Source organism: Salvelinus sp. IW2-2015, linkage group LG20 (assembly GCF_002910315.2).
Source record: "Salvelinus sp. IW2-2015 linkage group LG20, ASM291031v2, whole genome shotgun sequence".
Classification (NCBI taxonomy): Eukaryota; Metazoa; Chordata; class Actinopteri; order Salmoniformes; family Salmonidae; genus Salvelinus; species Salvelinus sp. IW2-2015.
Window position 1 is genome coordinate 48,486,029 of NC_036860.1, and position 15,862 is coordinate 48,501,890.

The 15,862-nt window shown below is 42.2% G+C and overlaps 1 protein-coding gene across 1 annotated transcript in view; it reads right to left on the reverse strand.

Annotated features, from left to right (window-relative positions):
• Positions 1–15,862, reverse strand: part of LOC111980251 (gap junction delta-2 protein-like) — a 26,813-nt gene that overhangs the window by 2,691 nt on the left and 8,260 nt on the right. The window contains exon 2 of the mRNA XM_024010942.2: positions 18–792. Coding sequence (XP_023866710.1) covers positions 18–792 — 775 coding nt within the window. The remainder of the gene's footprint in view (positions 1–17; positions 793–15,862) is intronic.

Below are 15,862 nucleotides of genomic sequence, written 5' to 3' on the forward strand. Positions count from 1 at the left end.
ACGTCCTTCTTACGCACCTCACAGATGGACTTCCTGCGGGCCTGAACACCCCTGACGGCCGTCTTGATCTTCCTCCAGCCCAGGTGGTTGAGCTCGGCCAGGTTGAGCAGCACACAGATGCCGCTCACTGCAAACATGAAAATCAGGAACACCGTCTTCTCTGTAGGGCGTGACACGTAGCACTCCACCTCCTTCACACAGGGGTAGCGGTCACACTCAAACATCCCTGGTACGTTGAAGCCATACAGGAAGTACTGGCCGGCCAGGAAGCCGATCTCCAGCACGTTACGGAACACCACCTGGATGACGTAGAAGCGGGAGATGCCCTCCTGCCGCCGCACCTTGGCACTCTTGGCCTGCGTGAGCCCCCGGGACACGTTGGGGATCTCCTTGACCTCCAGGTCCTGCTCCTCCTTGCCGCTGTCGGGGTTCTGCACCAGGATGCCATTGATGTTGCGCAGCTTGCGGGCGTGGTGATCGCCTCCACGACCGTGGTGACTTGCGTGACCGTGGTCTATGTAGGGGTGCAGGATGGAGTAACTGCGGTCACGCTGCTTGGCGGACTGGTGTACGGAGTAGGTGATGAAGCATAGGCTGGGCGTACAAACCAAGATGATCTGGAAGACCCAGAAGCGGATGTGGGATATAGGGAAGGCCTTGTCGTAGCAGGCCTGGTTGCAGCCCGGCTGCATAGTGTTGCAGATGAACATTATCTGCTCGTCCTCATAGACCTTTTCACCCACTATACCTACTATCAAAATACGGAAGATCACTACTACAGTCAGCAGGATCCTGGAGAGAAAGAAAGAGGAGAGAAGGAAGGGGGGAAGAAGAAAAATACAGAATTTCAGTTGTGTTATCAGGAGTGTAAAATGTCCCTGTAAGAAATGTGTCACAGAGCAGAACAAAGAATCATTGTAAGTACTGTGATACTGACAGTATACTGTATGATGTTACTGGTCTATTATAATTCAGTAAAAGTGCCTCAGCACTGTGTTTGCATGTTGGATTTGACTTTTATTATGTGTGAGTTAGAGTGACATCATTAGTCTTAAGCCAATAAAGGCTGTGCTTATGTACCTCAGCTCAACCATAGCAAATCAATAGAGACAAAAGCAGCTCTCACACCAAGGACAAGTTTTATCAGATGTGTGTAGTAGGGTGTGTGTGTGTGTGTGTGTGTGTGTGTGCGTGTTTGCGTGTGGACGAATCCCTCAGCTGCTGCAGCGTGTACGGAGGGGTGGAGTTGTTGCGCTCTAAATAGCATGCTCACGTGAACACACTACCGACTGTGCACACACTGATTGAATCAACTCTGTTTCAACGTAATTTGTCAACATATTGTGACGTGTAATCAATGTGGATAATACATTGGATTTTTTTAAAGTCATCAGTATGGAATCTCATCAAGTTCCAAATGTGTTGATAGCTCAGCTAAAATGAGCACAGTTGTTTCCAAAGTTAAGAAGGGTATATAGAGGTAGGCGTCTGAATGGTCTCACTGAAGTGCATTACCCCTGATATACCAGTAGGAGTCACTGTTCAGGCAGAAATCGTTGGATTGTGCCTTCACATTTTATTTAAATATACCTCTTTATTTGGATTGATAGCATGACGTTGAAACAATGTTGATTTAAATATACCATTTTACTATCAACATTTGAACAAGGTAAAATKAAATKAAATCTAAAATTCAACATAATTTCAACCACCTAATAATATACTGTATATATAATATAGTATGAATAATATTTTTTACATTTTATGTGGAATTTTCTATGCAATTTCAACATATACATAGTTCTGATGATTATATTGAAATGAGATTGCTGTATCAACCTAATAGTTAGATTAAGTCAATGTATTTACATTGAAGTTTAACCCTAATTTCAATGTTTACAACGCTGTTTGAAATTAGATGAAAACATTACTGGTTGATTACTTTTTCCTAATTCAATTTTCCATGTTGATTCCATTTCAACCAGTGTGTGCCCAGTGGGTATGCAAGATGAGGGGATTTCATACGAATAGTGGGGATTTCACACTCATCAACACTCCTTAGCTGAATGAGAACAACACACTCACAGAAAAACTATTCAGACTTACACATTCAAATGTGTGTGTGTGTGTGTGCATGTATGCATGTGTTTATGTGTGTGTTGCTGTGTGTGAGATTTAAGACACAAAGGAGGAAGGAAGGAGAGGATGGAGAGAAGGAGAGTCTCAGTCATTACTGTGAATAATGAACATGTGGGTCCCTGCATGAATATCCATTATGTTGCTGGCTGAGCGTAACCCCACATGTCTCCTATCCAGCCAGCATTTCCATTCATTTTTCAACATTAGACAGATAAGAGATGAGCTCTCACCCTCATAGCTCTGCCTTTCGAGACATGAGTTGAGAGCCTAATCCCACACCTCCTCAATCTACCCAGAATTACATCCACACACAGACACACAAGATCTAAACGGCATTATATTGTGGGCTACTATACTTTATCTATGCTTCCTTGTGTACTACAATATGCTCCACTGGCATCAGTGGATATGTCAACCAAATTAAACCAAATCAGCTATGTTTAAAATCCACTGCTAGGGCTGCCCTGGAGCAATGCCCCATCTCTCCTGCTCTTTCTCCCTCCCTTTCTGTGTATTCATTATTTAGGACACAATATTGGGGAAGTGTTCAATGGGACATTGATTGAGTGTGTGCACTTTATTTGGACCACTAGCCTGTAGAGTTCCTCAGAAGATGCAGACCTCCATTTCCACTGTAGCTAAGCAGCTTAGATAGCCTCCATTTTACGTGCCATAGGCAGCTACCAGTGGCTGTTCAATTAAAGTCTGTAGCACTGCTGAACACGTGCTGGCATTTTTCCCCTATCTCTCTCTCTGTCCCTCCCTCCCCCTCCATATCTCCTGTTCTCTCCCTCTCTCTTCTAGTTTTTTAATAGCAAAGTGTCAAAGGAGACCCTGGTGTGTCTTTAAAATTAGCCCCACACCCACTCTTCATAGCCAGTTACCACAGCAACCACCTTTTGAACCAGTCAGTGCGGAGGCTCAGAGAGAGAGGAGAGAGCGAGAGATGAAAGGAACATGAGGGTCGAGGGAGTAAGAGAAACAATAATTGTGTGTGTGGGGGGGGGGGGGGGGGGGGGGGGGGAGAAGTGAAATAAACCTAGATAAAGGTAAGAGACAGGCAGATTTAAAATGAGAAAGATCAAATCAAATAACATTTTATTTGTCACATGCGCCAAATACAACAGGTATCGGGCCTTACCTTTAAATGCTTACTTAGAAGCCATTAATTAACAATGCAGTTAAAGAAATAGAGTTAAGAAAATATTTACTAAATAAACTAAAGTAAATAAAATGTAATCAAATAAAAAAGTAACAAGCAAATGGCATAACAATAACGAGGCTCTGTACAGGGGGTACCGGTACCGAGTCAATTTGTGGGGGTACAGGTTAGTCGAGGTCATTTGTAAAGTGACCATGCATAGATAATAAACAGAGAGTAGCAGCAGTGTAAAAACAAAGGGGTGGGGGGTCAATGTAAATAGTCTGGGTGGCCATTTGATTAATTGTTCAGCAGTCTTCTGGCTTGGGGGTAGAAGCTGTTAAGGAGCCTTTTGGTCCTAGACTTGACGCTCCGGTGCCTACTTGCTGTGCGGTAGCAGGGAGAACAGTCTATGACTTGGGTGACTGGAGTCTTTGACAATTTTTTGGGCCTTCCTCTGACACCGCCTAGTATATAGCTCCTGGATGTCAGGAAGTTTGGCCCCAGTGATGTACTGGGCCGTACGCACTATTGTCAGATGCCAAGCAGTTGCCATACCAGGCGGTGATGAAACCAGTCCGGATGCTCTCGATGGTGCAGCTGTAGAACTTTTGAGGATCTGGGGACCCATGCCAAATCTTTTCAGTCTCTTGAGGGGAAAACGTGTTGTCATGCCCTCTTCACAACTGTCTTGGTGTATTTGGACCATGATAGTTCGTTGGTGATGTGGACACCAAGGAACTTGAAACTCTCGACCCGCTCCACTTCATCCCCGTCAATGTTAATGTGTGCCTGTTCGGAGGTCTCTGACCTCTTCCCTATAGGCTGTCTCATCATTGTTGGTGATCAGGCCTACCACTGTTGTGTCATCAGCAAACTTAATGATGGTGTTGGAGTTGTGCTTGGCCATGCAGTCGTGGGTGAACAGGGAGTACAGGAGGGGACTGAGCACGCACCCCTGATGGGCCCCAGTGTTGAGGATCAGCGTGTCAGATCTGTTGTTGCCTACCCTGACCACCTGGGGGCGGCCCGTCAGGAAGTCCAGGATCCAGTTGAAGAGGGAGATGTTTACTTCCAGGGTCCTTAGCTTAGTGATGAGCTTTGTGGGCACTATGATGTTGAACGCTGAGCTGTAGTCAATGAACAGGATTCTCACGTAGGTGTTCCTTTTGTCCAAGTGGGAAAGGGCAGTGTGGAGCGCGATTGAGATTGCGTCATCTGTGGATCTATTGGGGCGGTATGCGAATTAGAGTGGGTGTAGGGTTTCCGGGATGATGGTGTTGATGTGTGCCATGACCAGCCTTTCAAAGCACTTCATGGCTACCGACGTGAGTGCTATGGGCGGTAATCATTTAGGCAGGTTACCTTCACTTTCTTGGGCACAGGGACTATGGTGGTCTGCTTGAAACATGTTGGTATTACAGACTCGGTCAGGGAGAGGTTGAAAATGTCAGTGAAGACACTTGCCAGTTGGTCCGCGCATGAGTACACGCACTGTTAATCCATCTGGCCCTGTGGCCTTGTGAATGTTGGCCTGTTTAAAGGTCTTGCTCACATCAGCTACGGAGAGTGTGATCACACAGTCGTCCGGAACAGCTGGTGCTCTCATGCATGCTTCAGTGTTGCTTGCCTCGAAGTGAGCATAAAAGGCATTTAGCTTGTCTGGTAGGCTTTAGCTCGTCACTGGGCAGCTCGCAGCTGGGTTTCCCTTTGTTGTCCATAATATTTTTCAAGCCCTGCCACATCCGATGAGCGTCAGAGCCAGTGTAGTAGGATTCAATCCTAGTCCTATATTGACGCTTTGCCTGTTTGATGGTTCGTCTGAGGGCATAGCGGGATTTCTTATAAACGTTCGGATCAGTGTCCCAATTCTTGAAAGCAGCAGCTCTAGCCTTTAGCTCAGTGCAGATGTTGCCTATAACCATGGCTTCTTGTTGGGAAATGTACGGGCACTGTGGGGATGACTTCATTAATGCAGCTATTGATGAAGCCGGTGACTGAGGTGGTATACTCCTCAATACCATTGGATGAATCCCGGAACATATTCCAGTCTGTGCAAGCAAAACAGTCCTGTAGCATAGCATCCGTGTCATCTGACCACTCCCGTATTGAGCGAGTCACTGATACTTCCTGCTTCAGTTTTTGCTTGTAAGCAGGAATCAGTAGGATAGAATTATGGTTAGATTTGCCAAATGGAGGGCGAGCGAGAGTTTTGTATGCGTCTCTGTATGTGGAGTAAAGGTGGACTATAATTTTTTTTCCTCTGGTTGCACATGTGACATGCTGGTAGAAATGAGGGAAAACTGATTTAAGTTTGCCTGCATTAAAGTCCCCGGCCACTAGGAGTGCAGCTTCTGGATGAGCATTTCTTGTTTGCTTATGGCCTTATACAGCTTGTTGAGTGAGGTCTTTGTGGTGGCAAATAGACGGCTACGAATAATATAGATGAGAACTCTCTTGGTACATAGTGTGGTCCATAGCTTATCATGAGGTATTCTACCTCTGGCAAGCAATAGATCGAGACTTCTTTAATATTAGACATTGCGCACCAGCAGTTATTGACAAATAGACATACACCCCGCCCCTCGTCTTATCAGACGTAGCTGCTCTGTCCTGCCAATGCACGGAGAAGCCAGCCAGTTCTATATCATCTGTGTCGTCGTTCAGCCACGTCTTGGTGAAATAAGATATTAGAGTTTTTAATGTCCCGTTGGTAGGATAGTCTTAATCGTAGATCATCCAGTTTGTTTTCCAATGATTGCACGTTGACCAATAATACGGAGGGTACCTTCGTGTTGAACTCATTAAAGAAAACATCTGCTGAAGTGGAGGGAAATAGTGATGGAACAAATTCCTAGCATGGCAGCAGAGCAGAGGCAGACAGGGTAGAACATGTGTTACTGTGGTACAGATTAAATAGAGCAGCATGCTGCTGCAGGACTGTTCTCACACCACCTGGGCCTTGTGCGTGTGTGTGTGGGTGTTTGTGTGTTTGCGTAAGCATATGTTTGTGTGTACATGTGTGTGTTTGTGTATGTATGTGCATGTGTGTGTACTTGGATGTGTGTGTGTGTGTGTGTGTATAATCCATGTATATCCCTTGTTTGTGCAAGATGGCATGTGCGTCTGGCCGTTTGGAGCAGCTGTGAGTGTGTACGCTACACTACCTCTCATTGTGTTTGAAAATAAAATGGAAGAGATCTTTACGCATTTGGTGTTTCAGATGTGAAATGCATGCCAAGTACACTGTTACACACTCCTGTTCTTACAATACACACGTGAATGCAGGGAATAACACAAGCAAACACACGCAGTCACACACACACTCGTTTTCTCATGTACAGTCAGGTCCATAAGTATTTGGACAGTGACACAATTTGCATCATTTTGGCACCACCACAATGGACGCCACCACAATGGATTTGAAAGGAAACAGTCAAGATGTGCTTGAAGTGTAGACTTTCATCTTGAATTTAAAGGTTTTGTCAAAATTATTGTATGAACCGTGTAGGAATTACAACAATTTGTATACACCCCNCCCCCTACACACACACAATTTTAGGGGCTCAAAAGTAATTGGACAAACTAACACAATCATAAATTCAATTGTGAGTTTTGATACTTGGTTGCAAATCCTTTGCAGTCAATGACTGCCTGCAGTCTGGAACCCATAAACATCACCAGATGCTGGGTTTCTTCCTTGGTGATGCTCTGCAAGGCCTTTACTGCAGCGGTCTTCAGTTCCTGCTTGTTCTTCGGGCGTTTTGCCTTCAATTTTGCCTTCAGCAAGTGAAATGCATGCTCAATTGGATTCAGGTCAGGTGATTGACTTGGCCATTGCAGAACATTCCACTTCTTTGCCTTAAAAAAGTATTGAATTGCTTTTGCAGTAAATTTAACCTTTATTAAACTAGACAAGTCAGTTAAAAACAAATGTTTATTTACAATGACGGCCTACCGGGGAACTGCCTTGTTCAGGGGCAGAACAACAGATTTTTACCTTGTTAGGGTCGGGGATTCGATCCAGCAACCTTTCGGTTACTAGCCCAAAACTCTAACCACTAGGCTACCTGCCGCACCACCACAGATGAGGTGGTATTCTTCGGATCATGAGCAGTTCRTTCCCTTCTCCATACTCTTCTCTTCCCATCATTCTGGAACAAGTTGATTTTTGTCTCATCTGTCCATAGGATGTTGTTCCAGAACTGTACAGGGGGTTTTTAGACTTAAAAAACAACTCTGATCTGGTCTTCCTGTTTTTGAGGCTTACCAATGGTTTACATCTTGTGGTAAAAACTCTATATTTACTCTGGTGAAGTCTTCTCTTGATTGTTGACTTTYYCACAGATATGCCTACCTCCTGGAGGGTGTTATTGATCTGACCAACAGTTGTGAAGGGGGGTTTCTTCACCAGGGAGAGAGTCCTTCTGTCATCCACTACAGTTGTTTTCCGTGGTCTTCCGGACCTTTTGGTGCTCCTGAGCTCACCTGCGCGTTCTTTCTTTTTAAGAATGTACCAAATAGTTGATTTGGCCACACCTAATGTTTTTGCTATCTTTCTGGTGGGTTTTTTCAGCCTAATGATGGCTTGCTTCACTGGCAGTGACAGCTCTTCAGACTTCATATTGAGGGTTAACTGATTCCAAATACAAATACCACAAATCAAATCTAGACCTTTTATCTGCTTACTTGTAAATGAACTAATGAGGAAACAACACACACCTGAACAGCCAATTGTGCAATTAGTTGTGGTCCATTAAAAAGGGGGGGACCACATATAAAAAGTGCTGTAATTCCTACACCGTTCACCCGATATGGATGTGAAAACCCTCAAATTAAAGCTGAAAGTCTGCACTTTCAGCTCATATTCATGATTTAATTTCAACTTCAATATGATGTGGTAGACAGCTAAAATAATAATAACTTGGTCAATGCCCAAATATTTATGGACCTGACTATAAGTGCTTGTCTCCTTGATGGTTTGACCAGACATGGAGGTTAGTCTGTATGAAGTGAGGGGTATTGATGTTTCTTTTCAGCAAGGCATTTGACAGACACTGCTAGATGAGAAGCAATTGGTGTCCTGTTCCAAAAAGCCAATGGCAAAGACCCTTATTATACCGACTGTATCTCTGGGCTTTGAAATGTGAGAATATATAGAGCTGTGGCAGATGATTGTCCTGCCAATGTATTGAATGTATAATAGAACAAGACAAGCTTCTGTAGGGGATAGTGGGGTAAGTTGAGACATTTTTACATTCAGCTTCACTCCGTCAAGGGAAATATAGTATTATTTCTAACAAAGACATATTTCAGGATGTTGAGTATCTATAGAAATAATCAGAATTCATGTAAACATTACAGTTTTGAAAACATAGCTTGTCCAAAAAAAGTGGTCTCTTGGAACAACCTAGCCCGGATATGGGGTAAGTTGAGCCACGTGACAGGGTATGTTATGCCGCCTACAAATTCCTGTAATGAATGAAATATTACCATGTCTATTTTTATTTCCCAAACACAATTCAACACAATCACAATAGTTTTTTTGTTATTTAATCATTTAAAATGTAATAATTAAAAACTTGAACACAGGCTTAACACCTAGCAAACACTGTACTTTTTTTTTTACACCTTTAACATAAGCCAGGCCCTGTTGTTACCTCATATCCCAGCAATAATGCCTTGCATTACACCTGGGAAGAAAACACTTACATTTGCTGAACTTGGCATTGGCTCAACCATTGGCTCCACTTACCCCATGGCAAACATTTTGACTATATTAGCCCACACAGCTACAAGGATGCACTAGGTTTAGGACCTCATATAGAAGCTTAGAAATACCCCAACTGATGTATAGAAGAATCTTAAAATGATATACATTGGTTTAGATACAAGCATCACAATAAATAAATTAGTTTCATTTTTTTAACCTAACTTTTTCCATGTGATTTCTCCCTTCACAGACCCCATGAAATGATTACCTCTTCCTAAATATTTGGTCAAATTATACATTTTCTGTATGGTTTCCTAGAAACAATGGTGGCTCAACTTACCCCTTTGGCTCAACTTATCCCACTCACCCCTATATATCTCAACAACGGTAGAGTCTGTGTGTAAAAGAGTCTCTGCACAGTCAAGTCGTCACAGAGATGCTCTGAGTGAGTTTGTTTTGCAGCAGTTCCCTTGGTGCAGCCTGGTCCAGGTCCTGCTATCACTATGAGTGATTGTCATGATCGTTCAAACACCTGCTGTGTGCTGCATCAGTGAAGCGGGCCCTGCCCAGCCATGCGCGTCCACACCTACACTACACTACTCAAGCTGTCTGTTCAAACTCCCACTGAATAGGACTGAATGGTTTCTATCTCCTAACCTACCTATAATCAACATGACACAAGTGTTCATTAGGCCTCAATAGGGGTTCACAGCGAAGCTATTGTTATTGTCTGAATTCTTATTATTTTAATTTTCATTGACAACATTCACCTTTTTGAGGTCATCAGAGACATTAATGTGACAAACCATGTCAAGTTTGGCATTGATATCTCCAAAAAATAAGGACACCATGAACAATGAACCTTTTTGACAATGCAACGCTAATGCTTAAAATAATCATAAAAAATCTTCTTCTCATGGACTAAAAGTCAGATTCACTACAAAGGTGGTCTTTGCACTCATCACAATAGTCCCTGAAGAGTTTGAAAAATTAAAGTTGATCCATTCAAAGATGGCCATACTATACTAGTTGACGTGTATTAGCACATACGCTAATATGCTAAAATATGCTAAGAATACTTCAAAAATCTTCTCATGAACCATATATAAATAGTTGCTGCATTCAAATATGGCTGCACTCTACCTATAGATGCATGTTAGCACATATGCTAATGCTAAACATACTCGTAAAATCTTCTTCTCATGAACCATTAGACAAATTGACTCCAGATGTGGTACAGTATATAGACGCAATGAATTATCCTCTAATGAATCTGATCATGTTTAGTTGCTCAATTCAAAGATGGCCCCGCTACACCACTAGATGGCACTACATCAAACCCAGGCTAAAAGAACAGAACCTATGGACATGAGGCCATGAAATGTGGAATGCAAACGTTAMGTACAGTACCAGTCAAAAGTTTGGACACGCCTACTCAWTAAAGGGTTTTTCTTTATTTTTACTATTTTCTACATTGTAGAATAATAGTGAAGACATCAAAACTATGAAATAACATAGTTGTTATTTGTTTAACACCGGTGTTAAACAAATCAAAATATATTTTAGATTTTAGATTCTTCAAAGTAGCCACCCTTTGCATTGATGACAGATTTGCACACTCTCTCAACCAGCTTCACCTGGAATGCTTTTCCAACAGTCTTGAAGAAGTTCCCACATATGCTGAGCACTTGTTGGCTGCTTTTCCTTCGGTCCAACTCATCCTAAACCAACTCAATTGGGTTSAGGTCGGGTGATTGTGGAGGCCAGGTCATCTGATGCAGCACTCCATCACTCTCCTTCTTGGTCAAATAGCCCTTATACAGCCTGGAGGGGTGTTGGGTCATTGTCTTGTTGAAATACAAATGATAGTCCCACTAAGCACAAACCAGATGGGATGGCGTATAGCTGCAGAATGTTTTATTTCACGAGGCAAGTCAGTTAAGAACAAATTCTTATTTTCAATGATGGCCTAGGAACAGTGGGTTAACTGCCTTGTTCAGGGGCAGAACAACAGATTTGTACCTTGTCAGCTCGGGGATTCGATCTTGCAACTTTTTGGTTACTAGTCCAATGCTCTAATCACTAAGCTACGCTGTCACCCCGGCAAGTCTCTTCTTCTTATTGGTGTCCTTTAGTAGTGGTTTCTTTGCAGTAATTCGACCACGAAGGCCTGATTCACACAGTCTCCTCTGAACAGTTGATGTTGAGATGTGTCTGTTACTTGAACTCTGTGAAACATTTATTTGGGCAGCAATTTCTGAGGCTGGAAACTCTAATGAACTTATCCTCTACAGCAGAGGTAACTCTGGGTCTTCCTTTCCTGTGGCGGTCCTCATGAGAGCCAGTGTCATTATAGCGCTTGATGGTTTTTGCGACTGCACTTCAAAGTTCTTGAAATGTTTTGTATTGACTGACCTTCATGTCTTAAAGTAATGATGGACTGTCATTTCTCTTTGTTTATTTGAGCTTTTCTTGCCATAATATGGACTTGGACTTTTACCAAATAGGGCTATCTTCTGTATACCCCCCTACCTTTTCACAACACAACTGATTGGATCAAACACATTAAGGAAAGAAATTCCACAAATTTACTTTTAACAAGGCACACCTGTTAATTGAAATGCATTCCAGGTGACTACCTCATGAAGCTGGTTGAGAGAATGCCAAGAGTGTGCAAAGTTGTCATCAAGGCAAAGGGTGGCTACTTTGAAGAATCTCAAATATAAAATATATTTTGATTTGTTTAACACTTTTTGGGTTACTACATGATCCCATATGTGTTATTTCATAGTGTTGATGTCTTCACTATTATTCTACAATGTAGAAAATAGTAAAAATAAAGAAAAACCCTTTAATGAGTAGGTGTGTCCAAACTTTTGACTGGTACTGTATATGTCCTTAGAAGCTGTGTGAATATAAAGTCACTGCAACCTTAGATGACTGCACTAGACCAGTTGGTGGCACTATAGATGCCATTGGCACCAGTGACATAGGATACTAGAGCAATAACTATTGACCGAGTGGACTTTGTCTCATCGAAATGAATGTGAGATTTAAATTATGCAGATTAACAATGGGACATATCACGAAAATAACATTGAAAATATTTCACAAATCTGAAGCATAAACCATTAGTCAAATTGACCCCAGAATTGATATATAAACTCAATAAATTAAGTACTGACTTTAAAAATTATTACCTGCTGCATTCAAAACCACCCTACTGCACTATACTTCACTTGTGTCATCCTTGTTGTATTGAGAGATAACCATAGTAATACRTTCACTGATTGCACATAAAGGAACATAGTTCCTACATGATAGAGTGCTTGCTTTGTTATCCAACTTATCTTGTGTCCTTTCTGTCATCCTGTGGACCCCGTTCATTGCTGCTTACATCTATATTGTTTAATATATTATTGTATTGAATATGGTTGGATATTTCCATGTTTTGTATTTCCTTAGAAAGACACAGGTTATTAAGTTTCCCTTCCATCTACTAGACTCTGTAGAATTCACAGGGTTGCTTTTCCTGCAATGCTTGACTGGGGATATGTGATGGTGGTGCACAGTGTGAGTTTTACTGCAGTGCTGAACTGTTGGTTTATGCAAGTGTTGGACTGTCTGGGTGTAGGTGTGAGATGGTTTGGGATTCCGTGTGTGTGTGTGTGTGTGTGTGTGTGGTATTCTGCTGTAGAACAGGATAATCAGCATGAAGTAGATTGCTGCATTAGCAGAAAGCAGTGGAAGAAGGTCATCTAGAAACATCAGTGTTGCTAAACCCTGCAGAGAGAGAAAGGCCCATACATTAGAGCAAATTAAGGCAGGAAAGCCCTTGGGCCCTCACCAGCAGAATATCCGATGCCCGCTGCAGATGATCAAAAAGATTTAATTAGAAGTTCGCCTGCTTTTTTGAAACCTCTTCAATCCAAAGGCATAATGTACACAGGGCCATTGATTGAACTGTTTTAACTGGTCCAGAAGATCAAGGATGGGGATCCAGGCCACACATCTACACAGCACTGTATTACGGCATCAACGCTCCGGCATCAGATCCCTCACAGCAAGACATGCTGAGAAATGATCATGTCTTACATCAGTCAATCTTACACTGGCTATGTTATCACAGGCAGCCCAATTCTGATATGTTTTTTTACTAATAGGTATTTTGACCAATCAGATAAGCTCTTAAAAATATCTGATATGAAAAAATCTAATGTGATTAGTCACAATACCCATCAGTGGAAAAAAGATCAGAATTTGGCTGCTTGTGTAAATGCACCCACTGAGTGCCCTACAGTGTGTCCTATACCTGGTGCTAACATGCGTCCTTTGTCTTTATTGTGTCCACATCCTGAATATTTGTCAAATCATTTGCATACAGGAAGGGACCGGCCAAGAATGCCTTCATCACTGGTACATTAATCTGGACAGGCTGTTTATATAGTAACTCACAACTGTGTATAAGCACGCTGCTTGCTGTGTATACTCATTATGATTAAAAGTCTAAAAGTATTTGTTTTTAAATATACTTAAGTATCAAAAGTAGATTTAAAAAGTATGCATAATTAAAAATTCCTTATATTAAGCAAACCAGATGGCACAATCTTCACACTCCAATACTCAGACATCATTTAAAAACAAAGCATTTGTGTTTAGTGAGTCCGCCAGATAAGAGGCAGTAGGGATGACCAGGGATGTTCTCTTGATAAGTGTGCAAATTGGACCATTTTCTGTCCTGCTAAGCATTCAAAATGTAACAAGTACTTTTGAGTGTCAGGGAAAATGTATGTAGTACATCATTTTCTTTAGAAATGTAGTGGAGTAAAAGCAAAAGTAGTCAAAAATGTAAATAGTAAAGTACTGATACCCCAAAACTACTTAAATAGTACTTTAAAGTATTTTTTACTTAAACACTTTGCACCACTGGTTAGCGCCAGGTATAAACAAAGCTCTTGAAAGCCACAGGATTCGAAGTATATGACGAAACTATACTTTTCAAGGTCTAACTTCTCCAGATCTGCATTGCATATGTATTGCAATTGATCAGTACTCATAATGAGCATACACAGCAAGCAGTGTGCTTATACACAGTTGTGAGTTACTATAGAAACAGCCTGTCCAGATTAATGTACCAGTGATGAAGGCGTTCTTGGCTGGTATGCAATGTGATGTGAACCACCCTGCAGCCTCTAGCGATCCACCACAGCCAGGTCTCTAACTGGAGACCCAATTAGCTCATCCAGCTAAAGAGCATGTCTGATTGCAGCCCAAGTGGATAATTGAGTCTCAAAAGCTATCTTTGGATTCAGGATGACATTGTAATCACAAATCGAAGCAGGCTACTAGAGCTCTTAAAGTTATTCTGAAAGGTAGAAACAGCCAGTAAACTGAGTGTAGAGCCGGTGTCTGTTGAAATATCTGCAGTGTGAAAATGGTTTATACTTGAAATGGTGTGTTGGTAATATTGCATAGCTTTGAAGACATTATATCCAATGCATTTTATGTATAGCCTCTAAATGCTCTGTAGCTGTCCCTTATTGCTTCTACGGTATATTTCAGTTTAGCTGTGTAGGCTGTCTAACCTGTGTGTTTATAACTCCAGTGTTAGATCCTATGGTAGCTCATTTAGTAGCTGGTGTGTTGGCTGGACACGCAGGCCCTGGCTCTCCCAGAGGCTCTCACACACATTCATCCACACAGCAGCTGTTGCCGTCAGCCTCAAGGGGCAACACCGGCCCTGAGCACTGACACCAGATGCACTGGGAAAACACACACATCACACATCCACAGCATCACGCACATTCCACACACCCGACAACACCCACACACACACACACACACACACACACACACACACACACACACACACACACACACACACACATACATCTCAAACACATACTAACACTCACAAATAGGCATGCATACAGACAGAACTAGCAGTAACATATACGTTATGGACAGTGCACTAACACCAAGGGCACAAAAACAGAGAGCTGTCACATAATGTTCAGCCACACATACTGGACACCCAGAGTGAAAATGTCATTTAATCTCATATGGAGCATGTCTCCATAACAAGACACAGCTCATTTCTGGTGGCAGGACATAATGAATGAAGACCTGACCAAGCACAGAGATTAGAGAGCTGAATTACATTACAACACTATGGCTATCACACTGCAGATGCATCTCTCTCTCTCCCCCTCCCTCCCTCTCTCTCTTGCTCTCTCTCCCTCTCTCTCTCTCCGTCTCTTTGTCTCCCCCTCGCTCCTCCTCTTTCTCCCCCCCCCATCTCTCTTGCTCCCACTCTCAATTTGTGTTTGAGCTAGTTAAAATCCCATATTCTCCTCCCTAAGTATAGTTGTTTTTGGTATCTGTACTTTACTATTTAAGCATTTTTTGCAACGTTTACTTTTACTCCACTAGATTTCTAAAGAAAATAATGTACTTTTTACTCCATACACTTTCTCTGACACCGAAAAGTACTTGTTACATTTCAAATGCTTAGCAGGACATGAAAATGGTCCAATTCATGCACTTATCAAGAGAACATCCCTGGTCATCCATACTGTCTCTGATCTGGCGGACTCACTAAACACAATTAGTATTTTACTGGGTGACTTTCATTTGAGTCATTTTCTATTAAGGTATCTTTACTTTTACTCAAGTATGACAATTAYGTACTTTTTCCACCACTGCATGCCACTGATCATGATAACAACCTGTGCTGCCTACTCAGATCATCTGCACATGGAACTGTCCCCTCTTTTCCTCCCTCTCCCTCTCTTTCCTCCTCCTTCCTCTGTGTATTCATGCTCCAAACCCCCCTCTTTCCTCCTCCTTCCTCTGTGTATTCATGCTCC